General features: G+C 48.9%; 1 protein-coding gene across 7 annotated transcripts in view; it reads left to right on the top strand.

Annotated features, from left to right (window-relative positions):
- COL15A1 (collagen type XV alpha 1 chain) overlaps positions 1 to 17093 on the top strand; it is a 98693-nt gene that overhangs the window by 26075 nt on the left and 55525 nt on the right. For all 7 annotated transcript variants that reach the window (XM_059925155.1, XM_059925157.1, XM_059925156.1 and 4 more), the window contains 4 exons: positions 7502 to 8049; positions 9208 to 9282; positions 10745 to 10825; positions 15766 to 15913. In XM_059925155.1, coding sequence (XP_059781138.1) covers positions 7502 to 8049; positions 9208 to 9282; positions 10745 to 10825; positions 15766 to 15913 — 852 coding nt within the window. The remainder of the gene's footprint in view (positions 1 to 7501; positions 8050 to 9207; positions 9283 to 10744; positions 10826 to 15765; positions 15914 to 17093) is intronic.

The raw sequence follows: 17093 nt of genomic DNA on the forward strand, positions 1-17093 counted from the left end.
GGTGCAGTTCTCCGTATGGCCGCCAGGGGCCGCTGCTGTGCACGTTCCTGGAGTGTCCTCAGCCACCCTGTCTGGCTTCTCTGCAACCCTCTTTGACCTAGAGCCAGAGGAATGCTCCTTAGTCCCTTGGGGCTTTAAATGCTAACAAGCTCGAGCACTGGGCTCAGGTCCCAGATAATCATCTGTGAGATGGAGCTTTGCAAAGCCAGCCAGATACAGTTCCCTGAGGAGGCAAAGCTCCAGAGCCCAGGCTAGCCCCAGGCACTGCCTCAGGACCCCACAGATGGAAGGGCTGAACCAGCCCATTACATAGAAGGAGAAACTGAGACCTGCCTTGGGAGGAGAGATGTCAGCTGTCCTGGAGAGGAGGAGAGGGAAGGGTTCCAGTTCTTCACCTCCTCTGGCCAGGTCACTGTCATCTCTGTGGAAGGAAAACCTGAACCCTGCCCTATTTGTTTCTTCAGCACTAGGATTCTGCCCTGGTTTCCATGGAAACTGGCTTTGGACCCCTGGGAGGAAAGTTGCACCATGTGGTGACTGTTCAGATTTTCCTCTGCCCAGTCCATCTCTAAAGTCGTCTGATTCCTCTTCCCTGTGCCCTCGGGAGGGGCTGCACCAAAGTTGTGCTCAGGAGCCCAAACCAAAGACTTGAGGAGAGTGGAGGCCCAATGGCATCTCTCTGTTCCCTTTCCTCAGGCCACAACGCCAAGTGCCTGCTCTCTGCCAAGCCCTGATGTGGGTATTTGAAGGAGGGAGTCATGCCTATGGCTCTGTGTATAGGGTGGGAGTGGAGCTCCAGTGTCTTGGGGTGCAGCTGAGTGAGCTTAGAAAGATTTGGCTGTGAGAACATAGGAGAGGATGTTCCAATGGAAGGAACAGCATGAGCAAAGACAGGAACAGGAAAAGGGGGAGAATGAAGAGGTGAAGCAAAAGGTGTCTTGAGTGGAATTTCAACTTGATCCTGAGGGCGCTGGGGAGCCATTGAAGGCTCTGGATCTTGTGAGTAGCATGAGTGGATGACTGCTAACTGAGACACCTAGATCATGAGCTTCTTGAGAGCCTACATTCTAGGTTCAGCTCCATATCCCCAGCTGCACACAAGGTGTGAGGTAGGGGCTTTATGAATGTTATCAAAGTCATGAATTGGAAAAGTGGGTTGAAGAACTTCCATTGGAAATGAAGCTATCCCTATGCATTAATGAAGTGAGAGATTAAGACTGAGGTCAGATGTCCTATGAGATAAGTAGTTATCTGTGGCGAAGAGTGGCCACCTCCCACAAAGGGCCCCAGGGTTCCTGAGGCCAGAGAATTCTGCAGTCAGTCCCCCATTAGCACTGCCCCCTCCAGTCTTGCCCCTCAAGGATGGCGAGATGTCTTCCCACCAGCTGTGATCTCCACCCCTAGCTTCCCACCCAGCACAGAGCCATCCTAGGACAAGCCTATGGACCAAGTTGCTGGGCCTGTTTATCTTGGCTCCCTGGCTTCTCTCCCCTCCCTGGTGGCCGCCTGAGCAGGTGGCTTTCCTGCTGGAGGCCAAGGAGAAATGAGCTAGCAGGCCCAGGCACAGCCCTGAGCATGGGTCACTCCAGGCCAGGGGTCGCTCCCTGCCACGCCACGCTGTGGGACCGTGTGTGTGGAGGGAGGGGTGGCTGCTGAGAGCACGGCTGGGCTGACTTGGACTTCCTCTAGATTGTGGCTTGGCTCCCCCTGTGGCCGACCCAGTGGAAGCAAGGCCTGTTGCCTGATGCCTGCACTCTGGTCCTCTCTCATGGCTGAGGTCTGGGCAGCAGGGGGCGGGTAGGATTAGGAAATGATCTCTTTGCAGACTTTGGTTTTTGCTAACCTTATACCTTTGAATCAAACAGAAGACCCATTTCTACCATTTGTTGAGCACTTGCACTTTTCCTCCATCATCTCATTTGGTCCCCATGTGTGAGATGGGTGGGATGTCCCCTCGTCACCAGTAAGTTATCTGCCCAAAAGCTGCCCACTTCGTAATTGGCAAAGGCTGGATCTGAATCCAACACCAAGATAGTTCTCCTCTGCAGGCTGCCTCTTTTTCCCACCATCCAGCTGGCCAACCAGTGGTCTGTGCCTGGCAGGGCTGGGGCAGCTTAGAGGTCGTGGGAGGGACACCAGTTCTGGGTCACCTGTCATTCCAAGTCACCCCTAAGGCAGAATCACACCTCCCCTCTGTCTATCCTTGCTTCACTGCTCCATCTACTGCTTTCTGGCTGTGCCTCCTGGTCCTGGAACTCTCTCCTTGACCATCCATTTCCCTATCTATAAAATAAGGAGATTGGATAGATTGGTGATTTTTTTTTTTTTTTTTTTTCCAAACCAGAATCCTCCTGGAATTAAGAATTCCCAGAATGGCCGCATGGAAGCCTGGGCTTTACTGGCCATGGCAGCACTGGGCTGGTTTAAGCAGGCTTCTGGGTGGGAACCTCTCAGCCCCTGTCCTTGGGTACCCTGAACCCCCAGCTGTCCCTTGAACCCTCAGGACACCACTTAGAAACAAGCCGCTGGATGAGAGGCCCAGGTCATTCACTACACGTGGAACCAGACATTCTACAAACCTGGAGTATCCCACCAGAGAGGGACTTCTCCTCCTGTTCTCAGTAGGAGAGAGAGGAGCTAGAGGAAAAGCTTTCATTGGATTAAGTGGAGAAGAAAGCGAAGCTATCAGCAGGGTACTCATGGTTTTGTTTTGTTTTTATCTTTAAACTGTGGAGGGGAGAAAAGAAATCTCAGTGGGTTGCTTGCTTTTCTTTCTATTTCTTTTCTTTTCACTTTTTCTTCTTTCTATAGAGATGGGCTGTATTTGAGTGAGGAGAAACATGAAGAAAAGGTTTTATACTTTCTAAAAGGGTATGTAGGGTGTTAACATCTTAAAAAATATGTAAATGTCTTTATTTTTCACATCATGTACTTGGGGTAAAATTCAAAAAGTAGAAATCAGTATCCAGTGAAAAGAAAGTCTCCTGTCATCTCCCAGCCACCAGCACCCTTCCTTGGAGACAATCTCTGGTCCCAGTTTCTGGTGTATCTTTCTAGATGTATTTAATATATATTTTAAAATATATTTTATATATTTATGTATTAATATATATATTTCCAACTGATAGCAATTCTGTTCTGCACCTTGTTTTTCTTATATGTTTGTTTCTAGTTAATACATCTTGTTTCATATTAAAACCTAAGGAACCATACCTTTTTAAAGGATGCATTGTATTTCGTTGTATGGATATATCAAAAGTTACTTTTTATTTTTTTAGAAATATATTTATTTATTTATTTATTTTTGGCTGCGTTGGGTCTTCGTTGCTGCACACGGGCTTTCTCTAGTTGCGGCGAGCAGGGGCTCCTCTTTGTTGCGGTGCGCGGGCTTCTCATTGCGGTGGCTTCTCTTGTTGTGGAGCATGGGCTCTAGGCGCGTGGGCTTCAGTAGTTGTGGCTCGTGGGCTTCAGTAGTTGTGGCTCGTGGGCTCTAGAGCGCAGGCTCAGTAGTTGTGGCGCATGGGCTTAGTTGCTCCATGGCATGTGGGATCTTACCGGACCAGGGCTCGAACCCGTGTCCCCTGAATTGGCAGGTGGATCCTTAACCACTGCGCCACCAGGGAAGTCCCAAAAGTTATTATTTATTTAACCATTCCCCAAGAATTCCAAGACAGAATGGTTTAGATACATTTAGATACATTTTAAACAATACTGCAATGGATATTCTTGTAAGTGCTTTATATGTCACATTTGTAACTATCTGTTCTAAAAATTCATAGACGTATAACTGCTGGGTCAAAGAGTACATATGCACTTTTACTTTTGATAAATATCGTCAAAGTGCCCCTCCCACAGATGTTGTGCCAGTTTACAGTCCCACCAGCAGTGCATGCGATGGCCTGTTTCCTCAGACTCTTGCTAAACAGAATATTATCCAACATTCTGATCTTTGCCAATCTGATAGGGAAAATGGTATCTCTTCATGATCTTACCTTGTATCTCTCTTGTTCTGAATGAGGTTGAGTATCTTTTCATATGTTTAAGAGCCATTTTTTTTTCTTTTACTGTGGAAAGAATTTCCTGTTCTTTGCCCATTTTTCTATTGGATTTTTGGCCTCCTGCTTATTCGTTTGTTTTGTGTATTAGCGTAATTCATCTGTTGTCTGTGATATATGTGGCAAATATTTTTGTCCAGGTTGGGATTTTATTTGACACTGTGGGGATTTATTTTTGCTATGCAGAACTTTAAAATTTTATGTGTTGTTAAATTTAACAAAATTTATAAATCTTTTTATTTTTGCCTTCTGGGGTTTGTCATACTTTAGTTTCTGTTTTAATGCAAGTTGCAAACTGGACAGAAAAAGCATTGGATTGAGAATCAGATCTGCTTTTAGCCGCCAAATCCCTTCCCTCCTTTAACCTCAGTTTTGTTTTCTTTCTGTAAACTGAAGGGGTTGGACTTCATTCATTTATTTGTTTATCTTTTCATGCGTTCATTCATCAGCACTGAGCTGGATACTGGGAACACAGAGATAAATGGTGTGGTCCATGTTCTTGTGGTACAATGGGGAGAGAGACAAGCGACCCAACAGGGACCTGCAGTGTGCTGGGAGTGGAAGTGGAAGACCTCAGTGTATATTGAGGGGGCATCTGATGCGGGCCTGGAAGGAGATGTAGGTCAGGAGGTGAAACAAGGGATTTCATGGGAGGGAGTCTTGGAGAATGAGGAGTTAGTTATTCTGGTAAAAATAACTGGTGGGGCGAGGTGGGGTGGTGGCAGAGGGAAGAGCATTTGACAAGGAGGGCAGAGGACCTGTGATGGCCTGGGGCCCTGGAGGGAGGGCATCGGGCATGCTGGGGAGTCGGAGTGCGGCTGGGTCTAGACCACGAAGGCCTCTCCAGCCAGGCGCCCAGGCTGCCGCGGACCCTGAGGGCACAGATGGCCAGAGAAGCCTTCTCATCAGGGCCTCAACATGATCAGATTTGCCCTTTTGTTGAGGATGGGACAATCGTTTTCATTAGAGTTTTGTGAAATATTTTCCATGGCATTTTTTATAAAGAATACTACAAGGAATACTTTTGAATATCACCTAGTTTAAGAAATAAACATCATCACTGTAGTTGAGAAGCCCCATGGACCACTCCCCAAATCTCATCTCTCTACCTCCCCGAAATGTTGGCAAGAACATGCTTCTGGTGGACATGTAAAATGGCACAGTTGCATCTTGATGATAATTAAGATAATAATTGCATCCAAAAAGAAATGATAATTACGGGATGTAATGTAGGTGTTAGCTAATGCTGGGGAAGTAATCATATTGCAATACATAATATAAGTGTATCAGATCAACACTTTGTTCACCTTAAATTTACACAATATTACATGTCAGTTATATCTCAATTTTTTTAAAATGGCACAGTTGCTTAAGAGAACAATTTAGCCACACTCAGTGAAGTTGCAGATGCATATACCCATATCATCCAATAATTCTACCCTAAGTGGTGGAATTACCTGCACAGGTAAGCACAAGGAGATGTGTATAAGAAGGTCCATAGCAGTAGTGGTTGCAATAGTGATGGAAACCTCACTTTCCATCAGCAGAAATGTGAACTAATCCATAGTGGCTTATATATACCTAGAGTACTGCTGTGAAACTATGAGACCTGGAACCACATGTCTCAACAGGGATAAATCTCAAAAATACAGTGTTGAGTGGAAAAAAAAAAGTTCCAGAATACATGCAGCATGCCAACATTTATATGAGGTTAGGAGACAGGCACAGCAGTGCTGCATTCTGTTAGAGACATATAGTCATGTAGTAAACACACAAAGGCATGCATGGGGATAATAAACACCAGACCCCCAGAGTGGCTGCCTCTGGGGCATAGGCAGGGAGAAGAGGATCAGAGAGTTCATGAGAGCCTCAGCTGAGTTGATATTTTCTTTCTTAAGTGGAGTGGTGGGCCCATGCCTGTTCCTCATGTTATTCTTGTTCTAAAAATGTTAATAATATATTTTATTTAGCCCAGAATTTCCCCAAATTATCATCTCAACAAGAAATCAATCTAAACATGTTAAACAAAATGAATATCCCACATTCCTTTTTTCAAACATTCCTTTTTCAAAATCCAGTTTGTATCTGTTGTCCCGCCTGCAGAGCTCCTGCGCACCTCTCTCTGGGACCTGCCTTCCTATCTCATCACCTCAGGTGCGCAGGGGTGCACGTCACTGCAAGCCAGCCTGCAGCCTTCTCCCAGGCGACGGTGGTTGGGTGGACCAAGGCTCATGAACCTGGGGTCCTTTCCAGGCCACCACAATGGAGGCCTGTTATTTCTCCCCCCAAGGGGTAGTGGTTAAGAGCACACCTCTTTAGTGGGATGCTCTCCTGAGGGGCTTACCTTGGGCAAATTTCTTACCTTCTCTAAGTTTTCTCTGGGGTAGAATGGGGATAATAGTACCTACCCTCATGGAGTTGTTGTGAGGAGTAAGTGAGCTAGCTAATGTATGTGAAGAGATTAGAGCCTGGTAAGAGTGAGAGCCCGGGGAATGTGGGTGATGCTGATCATGATGACGACAGTGACAAAGGGCGATGACGATGATGCGTATTTCAGTTGTCCTAAGGTCTGGGAACACTTCGTTTTGTCCCTGCTTTTTTCCCCACACCCTGAGGCACTTAAACAGTAGACCTCATTCAAAATAAAACAAAACAAAATAAACCTGTCCACTTTTTTTTTTTTTTAATAAATTTATTTATTTATTTATTTGGCTGCGTTGGGTCTTCGTTGCTGTGCACGGGCTTTTCTCTAGTTGTGGCGAGTGTCATTGTGGTGTGTGGGCTTCTCATTGCGGTGGCTTCTCTTGTTGCAGAGCACGGGCTCTAGGCATGCGGGCTCAGTAGTTGTGGTTTGTGGGCTTAGTTGTTCCGCGGCATGTGGGATCTTCCCGAACCAGGGCTCGAACCTGTGTCCCCTGCATTGGCAGGCGGATTCTTAATGACTGTGCCACCAGGGAAGTCCCAAACCTATCCTCTTTTAAAGAAAGAAATGGGGAGAAAAATCCTTAAGTTGATGGGGGAACACTGTAGGGATATTCTAGGAATATTTTTAAATGTTTTCCAAACTGCTCATCATGACTTGTTCGTGGGTAACGATATCAATTCAGTAGGTTGTTTCCAGCATGTTTTTAATAAAAGAGAAAAAGAATTGTTAAACAGAAAGGAAAATATCATAGTGCCTGGTAAGTATTAAAAGTAAATAATGTTTTATGAAACATCTGTTTCACTGTTACAGATATATATTTGTCTAAACGTGCATATTGGGTGGCCATGTAAATGCATTTCTTATTGTCAGTCGTTGTCAAAAAAGTTTGAAAAGCAATAATTAAGACACAACAGTGGGGTTCCTGAAGGGTCCCATTTCATTCCTGAATTTATTTCTTCCTCATTTCCAAGCGTAGCAGAATATATATGTGAAGCATGGCCTCCTCTCTCCCTCCCTGCAGAATTGGCTTCCCAGGGCCACCTGGACCTCACAGAGCTCATCGGCGTCCCGCTGCCCTCGTCCGTGTCCTTTGTCACTGGCTATGGTGGCTTCCCAGCCTACAGTTTCGGGCCTGGTGCCAACGTCGGCCGCCCGGCCAGGACCCTCATCCCACCCACCTTCTTCAGGGACTTTGCCATCAGCGTGATGGCGAAGCCCAGCAGTGCCCGAGGCGGCGTGCTCTTTGCTATCACAGATGCCTTCCAGAAGGTCATCTACCTGGGCCTGCGGCTCTCAGGAGTGGAGGACGGCAGCCAGCGGGTCATCCTCTACTATACGGAGCCCGGCTCCAAGGTGTCCCGTGAGGCGGCCGCCTTCCCAGTGCCCGTGATGACCCACAGGTGGAACCGCTTTGCCATGGTTGTCCAGGGCGAGGAAGTGACCCTCCTTGTGGACTGCGAGGAGCACAGCCACGTCCCCTTCCCGAGGTCCTCCCGGGCCTTGGCCTTCGAGCCCAGCGCGGGAATCTTCGTCGGCAATGCAGGAGCCACGGGGCTGGAGAGATTCACTGTGAGTCCAAGTCCTGCAGATCAGGGGGGCCGCTGGACACCGTGAGACAAACGCAAGCAGCTATTCTTGTTATTATTTTATTCTTATGTCCTCAAAGAGGCATGTATGCTGGTGGGAAGAAAGCTAGGCCCAGAACACAAAACCTAGATGCCAGCGCTGAGTTTTCAGTGTAGCTTGAGGATTTTAGACAGTATCTGGATTCTCTGACCTGCTCTGTGTTTTCTTATCTACAAGTAGGGATAAGAAAACCTAGGCCACAGGGTTGTGGAGTCACGTGAGCTAGCCTGTGTGAAAGCACTTTGTATGTTTTAAGGCATTATAGAAAGGGTAAGGTTTGTTATATCCTTCAGTGATTTTATCTTTGGAAAAGGGTGGCAGTTGCATGTAATTTCTACACAGGTGGAATAGCTGGGATGCCAGAGTGTGAGGTAGTTTCTCTCTCTCCTTTTGGATAATGTGCCTTGAAAAAAATACCGGAAAACTGATTTTGCTGTCAAAATGGGTTTTTATGAATAAGCCATTCTAAAGCAAATCCCTAAGTCACTGTAGTTATTCATTTAGTCAGCACTATTCTTACTGATACCTTCCCAACTGATTCAGGACAGGCCTGTGGGGTGGGGTTTGGGTTTATCTGTAGTACAGTGGAAGATGGATTTTAAGAAATTAAAATCCGATGAATAATTTTGAAACGCTCACTTGGGGATAGTCATGGAGAACGGGCTGTCAGGTGTGGAGAGGGGAGGCGGAGTGGAAGCAGGAAGTTTGGTGGACACCTACCCTGGGGAACAGGTCCTTCCAGCTGGGAAGCTTTGAGCCATGGGGGAGAGACACTTTCTGTTGGGGGAGGCGTGCATTTTAGGGCTCGTTGTTGACAAGCCGGGGACCTGGGGACCAGTTAGGAGGCTGCTGTTAGTCTGCGCTTTGAACACCATGCTCTCCAAGGACCTCTCTAGTTAGTGGGGCTCATATTACATTGGCCCAAGGAGAGTCCCCCTGAATGAGAGCAGGCCTGGAGGTGGCTTGGTTTCCTTGTCACGGCTATGGGCAGCACTTCTCACACCTGTCCTTTCACGGCTTCTTCTCTGTTACAAAAAAGTCATGTTTCCCACGGCTGCTTGTGCTGTAGACGTGGCCTCTGACCCCTGTGCTTTTCCCTAGGGGTCTATACAGCAGCTCACCATCCACCCTGACCCCAGGACTCCCGAGGAGCTGTGTGAAGCTGAAGAATCCTCGGTGAGCCCCTACCTCCCCCCAGCAGCCAGAGAAGCTGGCGCCCAGGCAATTTTTCATTCCCAACGTCATGGAGTCTCTGAAATCTCTCATCTTGGCAAGCACTGCGTCAAGTCCTATTTTGGGCTTTTTGGCTTTATTATTATTTTTAAGAACTTCAGCCATGTCTTTGGTGTGTGGTGGGGAGGAGTTGTGTTTCTTCTAAGGTATTAGGTTCTTCCGTGGCTGTGCCCGTCAATGGCCTGGTTTCCAGACTTCCTGCCAAGAAAGGGTGTCAGGATTCTAAAATCAAAGTGAAAACTCTAAGACATTCTGGGTGTAAATTCTTATAAAAACAAAACTAAATTTAGCTTTTATGCTTGGCAAATGAATCAGTTCCTCAGTTGGGGGGCAGTGGTGGTGGGCAGGGGACAAAAGATGGGTCCTTTCCCCACTCCTTCCCTCCCTTCCTCCCTCCCTCCCGCCAGAATTGACTGAGCACCTGCAAGGTGACAGACCTGGGGAGATGCTGGAGATAAAGGGATGAACTGGGAACTGTCTCTATCCTCCAGATGCTCACACACACCCAAACTGCAGTGACAGAGCTGAGTGTGATTGGCCCTCAGACCCAAATTCTACAGGTCAGGTCGGGGCAGGAAGGTGGAGGAGGAGGAATGGGAGCTGATGCCTGACCGGTGACAAGCAAGTGTCATCCAGATGAAGAAGAAAAGGTGTTCCCGGCAGAAGCCATGGCATAATGCAGGAAAGGGAGAGTCAAGCAGAGTGTGGCGTATTCCTAGAGCTTCTGCTCCTCTTTGGGTGGTATCAGCCCCAAAGCTAAAATAAGCTGATTTTATTCATTTAGTAAAAAATGCTGCCAGTGTAGTTGGAAAGCCCCTCCAAGGTGGAACTTGGATCTGTGAGAATGTTTGCTCTCCTTGAGGCTGTGATCCCAGCCTGGCGTTCCCGTGACGCTGAAAGAAGGGAAGCTTTGTATGTATTTATTCCTTCATCTCCGTGTTGCTATTGAACAAATAGAAACAACCCAAGGGTCCACAAATAAGTTACAAAATCATGGCATACGGGTGTCTTGGCTGCCATTAGGGGGCTAACTGTGAAGAATAGGTAGCAAAGGGAGGATGTATTTCAAATGTAACGACTCCCAGTGAGAAATTCTGGTGACAGCCATGCAAAGTGGAAGGGCCTTCTGATCGAGATTGAAGGGCACCTGGGCAAAATGCAGGTAGGTATGTTAGAGAGACTACACTGATTGTAGTTTTTTGTTTGAGCAATAAAACGTGGAAGGAAACAAAAAGAATAGCCAAGACATATGCTGTCTTCTCCATCCCACTCCCTCTGTCTCCATCCATCTCCATCTCTCTCTTTCTCTTTCACACATGCACCGTTCCTCCACAGGAGTTCATTTCTGTGACTCCGCAGTTGTAAACTGCCCCCCTTCTGCCCAGCATGATTTGTCTCCACACAGGCATCAGGAGAGGCCAGCGGGCTTCAGGAGACAGAGAGAGTAGCTGAGATCTTGGAAGCCATCACCTACACTCAAGCCCCGGTGAGTACTGGGTGCTGTGCCATGTCCTCTTGGTCGGCTTTTAGGGGGCTGGGCGTTATCAGAGAGTACCCAGAGTCCCAGTCTGACGTCTGTGTTCTCAGAACTGTGACTTCATTAGACAGTTCACCTGGGGAGGTCAGGAAAGCACTGGCCAATGGGCATTTTGCAAAATCCCAAGTGCTGGGGAACACCGTTACCTGGGTGCCACCCTGTGCTGTGGCCACGAGAGGGCTGTCCAAAGGTGAACTTTGTGTTCTATCACCTCCCAGCTGTGTGAGCTTAGGTGACTTACTCAGCCTCTCTGAGCCTCAGTCCCTCTCCCATAAAACAATAATCAGCGCGCTGTCTCGTGGGGTCCTTGTGAGGTTAGATGAGGCCATGCAGGGGCAGGTCTTGGCCCAGTGCCTGGCACAAGGGAGGTGGCCCTGAACGGTGGCTGTTGTCACATTTGCTCAGGGCTCTGGCTGTGGGAAGGAAGTTGGGGCCCCCACTCCTGTGAGATGCACAGTCCTCCCAGGAGCTTGTTTCTGGCCCCATAGGAAAGGCAGCCATCCTCCCAGTGGTGTGGGCCTCCTCCCTCCTGGGAATGTGCCCCGTGGCCGAGACAAGGAAGTGGTTTTGAAAGCACTGAATCAGACTGTGGAGACACCAAGGAGCCTGTTTTAATGAAAACAGCCAGCAGTGTCTGAGTCACTGAGCACAGAAGCCCCAGCCATCTCCTCGACTCGTCTGGCTCAGTCTATAGACTCATCTCTGACAGAAGAAAGCAGGGAGCTAGAAATAAGGTGGGGGCGATAAATTATAGACCTCCAGTGACAGAGGGGTGGGTGGTGCAGAATAGGACCAGAGTCTGTTAATATGGGAGGGACTTAAAGGTCACCTCTTTCTGTTCAGATGTGTACAGAAAACTGCCCTTTGTACAGATGAGCAAACTGAGGCCCAGAGAGGGAAGGAGACTGGCCCTAGGGTGTGTGGCTGAGCTGAGGCTAGAGCACAGGTCCCCTCATGCCCCATCAAGGGTTCAGGCCATGATCCTGTGCTGCCGGCCTGGGCGGTGTTGCAGGGGTGCATCCTCAGGACCACAGCCGATTTGGGGGTAGCTGAGATGGAGAAAGTCAAGGGTCCAAGGTACCCGCCTAGGTGGTGACTAGCGGGTGGCTGCTCTGGGCAGTGTTGCAATCCTGTGTGCCCATCAGCCCTTGGCCACCCCACTGGCATGTCCAGGGCATAGGGCAGCAGGGCACAGAGCCGTGGTCCCCTGGGCTTTCTAGCCTGACGCTGCCCCCCAGGGTACCAGTTCACAGCTAGGAGTGAGGCTGACTTGAGCAGAGAGGCTAATAACCCGAGGTGGCCCTGAGGGACGGACAGGAAAGGGGAGTCGGGCTTAGGAGCATGAGATGTCATGGAGGGGGGTGCTGGTCAGGGAGGGCTGTAACCTTCTTTGCAGGGTGGTGGTTTCCATTCATTCCCCAGAGGAGGCACTGAGGTACACACGAATGAAGCGCTTTGCCCCGGGGCTGCCCAGCCTGGAGGTGGCAGAGCCAGGTCTCCAGCCTGGGCCCAGGCCGCTATCAGTCATGTCACCCCCAGCTAGGGACTTCTCCCTTTCACCCTCTCCTGGAAGGCTCTCCCCTTCCCTGGCCACCCGCCTCCCCCCGCCCCCTCCAGGGCGGGGGAATTACCCTCTTCGGCTCAGACATTCCCCTCCCCTCTCTGTCTGGCTTCTCTCTTGGAATGAATCTCACTTCCCTGTCCTCAGCCTTTCCAACCCTGCCACCCTCCAAGACACAAGCCATGACTAGCGAACTGAATCATGGACTGCCTGAGCACTCAGGGCCTTAAAAAGCTGCGCCCTCCTCGCCTCCTTCCCCATTTAGGGTAGGAGTCTCTGCTCCCCAGTTCTTCCCCCTGCTAAGTCAGCATCTGCTGACACACCTTTCCATTTCTGGAAAGTTCTATCTTTGCCGAGTTAGAATTAATACCCTATGGTTCTCAGCCCTGGCTGTGCATCAAAGTCCTGAGTGTGTGTGTGTGTGTGTGTGTGTGTGTTTATGTGTATGTGTCCATGTGTCTGTGTGTATATGTCTGTGTGTGTACGTATGTGTGCTTGTACGTGTTGTGTGTATGTGTGCGTGTAGGGGGGGTGCGTGCTGGGGGAAGGTCTTAAAAAAAGCCTCTTGCCTGGGCTGCACACCCGGACGTTCAGATTCAGTAGGTCTGGAGTAAGATCTGATAGTCTGTACTTACACAAAGCTCTGCAGGTGATTCTGCTCCACAGCCAGGACCTCTCTTCCACCCACACCCAAGTGCTCACAGGTTCCCAACACGCCACACCCTTTCACTCCTTGCCTGTGCCTTGGCTCCTGCAGGTTCTGTTTGCCCGGAGGGCCCTTGCCCACCCCTGTCTCTGCCTGGCCAGTTCCCGCTCCTTCAGGATCCAGTCCATAGCCCATGACTGGCGGCCACGGCCACGCTGCCCTCCTCACGCGTGACTCTCACTCCGGCAATCCCGAGTGTCACATTCATCACAGTTAGTTGGGTCTGGGTCTGTATCTCCCCAGTAGTCCAACAGTTTAAGGGCAGATGCCCTTCTTAGTTACTCCTTTCTATATCCCGGGGAACAGTCAAGACATGGCACACAGTAGGGCCTCAGGAAATATGTGTTGAATGTGGGCCAGCAAATTACCACATTTTAATTAAAAAGTCTTAAGGCTCGACATTCCCATTTTGTCACAGGCCACACTGGTTCTCCATCCACACTAACGCCTGAAAACCAGCAGCAGCCTGTTGGAGACAGGACACCTGACCCTGACTGCCGAGGGTCAGCTCACCATCTCTGCCTTGAACCCAGGCTTCATGGCTGCCTTGTTGGGATTTTGCCAGAAGAGGTTTTTAGCTGAGAGGCTGGAGTTGGTGATTTCGTATAACTCAAACTTTGCCACCTTGAGTTACTGAGCTCAGCCCACCCTTACCTGACTGTCCTGTGTTTCCCATACGCTCACCTGCCCTACCTGCCTCATCTCAAATCCCAAGCCCCTTATAAAGCCACTTGGCTTCCAGCCACCCGCAGTCTTGCTCCAGGCTAGGGAACCATGGTGAAGTGGCTTCCCAGAACCCTTGGCAGGGAGAGGAGAGGAAGCTGCCTGGGGCAGGGGTCCTTACCGCCTTGCTAGATCACCATGCAGCTGGGGAATGGGGAGTTCTTACTTGGTCTTCTTCCCAGCCTCTCCTTGGTTGCGGGGCGGTGACTGCTTGCTGCTCCCGCTATACCTCACTGGTTCCTCCCTCACTGGGCTTCTTTAGTGCACCCTCCTGGTCTCCTGGCCTAAACTTCAACACCCCAAATCCATGCTCTCATTGACACCAGGGTGAACGCCCTAAAGTACACACCTGCCCACATCTCCCCCATCCTGCTACCCAAAGGGACACAGTTTGTTGCCTCTGGTTTAAGGCCAGACTTCTAAGAACCAGCCCCCTCCCTCTCTCTGCCTCCCCAGGCTTTATCCCCCTGCTTCCATCCTCGAACCCTGGCCAAGCACAGGTTGTCAGGCCCTGGCAGTGCTGTGTCCTTTCTCACCTCAATGCCTCCTTCCATCCCTGTTCTCTGAAACTGTTCATTCTTCAAGGCTCAACTTCTTGAAGCCTTCCATCTCTGTCCTCACCCTGGAGATTTTAAGGTACAGTAAACTATATCTTTTTTTAGTACACAAGTATTCCGTATTCATTATGGAAAAAACTACAAGTACAGTTGAGCAAAATGATAATCACCTTTAATATTAACACCCAGAGAAATCACATCTAGGGATGTTGATGATAGCTACCATTTATGGGCTCATACTATGGGCCTGGCCCCGTGCCAAGCACATCCATGCATTTTATAACTTTTAAGTAGTTATTATTGGACCCATTTTACAGAGGAGGAAGCTGAGGCTCAGTGAGGTTATATGAGTTGCTCAATATAATATAGCTAATAAGTGGAGAGCTGGAATTTGACTCGAGTTTGGTTATAAGAACTGAACCATTAAATCCTAAGTTACGGGGCACATAAGAATCTTCTTTGTTCTGATGGACCAGAGATTCATCATTTATATACTAGGTTCTGACATTAAGGAAATAACCTTCTGTTATTAGTCAGGATAGGTAAGTGATAGGTGTGGTAAGAAATTTACCCGGAAATCTTAGTGTCTTAGTTGTTTCTTGTTCATACCACAGGTACCACACTGGTCGGCAGGATCCTTCCATTCACCCTAGCCCCTTGAGCTAAGAAAGTGATGAGACTATCTGACCACTAACGAGCCCTGGGTCACAGGAGCTGCTCCCCGATCCTGGGTCTGGGGATGACCTTTGCTGCCCTTTATCAGGATTTCTGCCTAGCTCTCTGAACTGCTCTGTTTCCAACTGTTGGGGTTTTTGGTTTGTTTGCTTTTTCCTAGTTGGTAAAGGTGGTGAAGACATTGACTAGCTTTGGAAAAGTTACACAGAAGCTGAAGTTTCCTAGAAAGGAAACCATACCCATCTTTTTTTTCATAGGTATACAGGACCAGTGTACCTCTGGGATTGGATTTATACAGCTTTTATTGAGCACAACCCCCTTCCTTCCTCCCTCCTGCCCTCCCTCCCTTTAATGCGTCTTTACTGAGCACCTCCTCTGTGCTGGCCTGGGATGCAGGGATCACAGGGATATGGTCTCTGTGCTCAAAGAGCTTCAGCCAAGAGTATCAGAGTCTTGCTGTAAACTGAACAAAATTTAATCACCCTAACATACACCTTTTTTAGGGCCTGGGCGGCTCAGTGATCACCCAGGTGCACAATAGGCAGGTCTAGGCTTTCTTCTGGGTTTATTCAGCTTTTGTGGAGATACTGTTTTCTCCAGTGATATTCATTGCCGTCTTTTCTGCTCTCCTGCCAAGTAAATCCTTTGGGTCTCATTTCCCCTGCAGTCTAGAGAAGCAAGAGTTGGCCCCATAAACACACCTCCAACCCTGTCTTCTCCCTCTGAGGATGCAGAGCTTTCCGGTGAACCTGTACCTGAGCGGGCCCAGGAAACCACCAACATGAGCGCCGTCCCGCACAGCAGCCCCAAGCAAGGCAAGTCCCCAATGCACCTTCATACGCAGTGGGTTTTGTTGAGTGACGACTGGGTGATGTATGTGATAGAGAGCATCTCACTTGAGCTTCCCCTCAACCCCCTGAGGAAGGGACTATAATCATCCTCATTTCCCAAACAAGATGGAGAAATCGAGTCACAGGGAGGTCATGTCACCCAGCTGAGCCTCCACGGCTCCTAAACGGCAAAGCCGGTGTTTAATCTTGGATGCCAGAACTTTTAACCTCCAGACTCCACCCCTCCAGAAGGGCCTGGGGTGTGAAAAGCTTGTGATAATTGTGGCTGCTTATTAAATACCTACTGTGTGCCTAGTGTTTACATACTTCCCCTCCAATCCTGACAACATGTCTACTAGTCGCTAGTATTAGCTAGTATTTTACAGATGGAAAAACCGATGCTTGGAAAGGTGAGTGATGTGCCCACAGTCACACAGCTAGTGAGTGGTGGGACTGAGCCAGCGCCCAGGCCTGACTCCAGAATCCCTACTCTTCCCGGCCTTGGCCACAAACTCGCCGACTCTCTGAGGATCAGGCCATCTCAACTCCTGTTGGCACATGTGGGAAACAAACTGATGGCCAAAGAGGGGCAGACACCCAGGAGGTCACTGGCAGGCCCTGGGGGCAGTGCTGGCCTCCTGACTACCCATCCAGGGCTCTCGCCCCTGCCCAGCCATACAGGAGAGCCCTGGCAGAAGCCCAGGGTCTGACGGGATCCCCCAGGCAGCAGCATGGCCGGAGATCGGCCTGCCTTTTCTGCCCTTTATCAGAGGGGTAACCATTCAAACTGAAGTTACAGCCAACACCAGAGCACTGAGATTTAGGTACAAGGTCAAAAACAACCCAGACTGCCCACATTCACATGTACAGCCCTGGAACTGGTGACACAGAAAATTTAATGACCCAGAGACATGATCATGGTGTACTCCACAAGAAAAGCAGCTTTCAAAACTATATGTGTGCTGTGACCCTAAATTTGAACATATGTTATTTATATCTATTTATATATAACCACGTAGAGCACTGTGTGTGTGTGTGTGTGTGTGTGTTAGAATAATATACAACAAAATGCTGTGAGTGGTTATCTCTGGGTGGCAGGATTGTAGGTAGTTTTTATTTTCTTTTGTACTTCGGTATTTTATGTCTTCTAAAATCCTATGTATCA

This window comes from Balaenoptera ricei, chromosome 6 (genome assembly GCF_028023285.1).
Source record: "Balaenoptera ricei isolate mBalRic1 chromosome 6, mBalRic1.hap2, whole genome shotgun sequence".
Taxonomy (NCBI): Eukaryota; Metazoa; Chordata; class Mammalia; order Artiodactyla; family Balaenopteridae; genus Balaenoptera; species Balaenoptera ricei.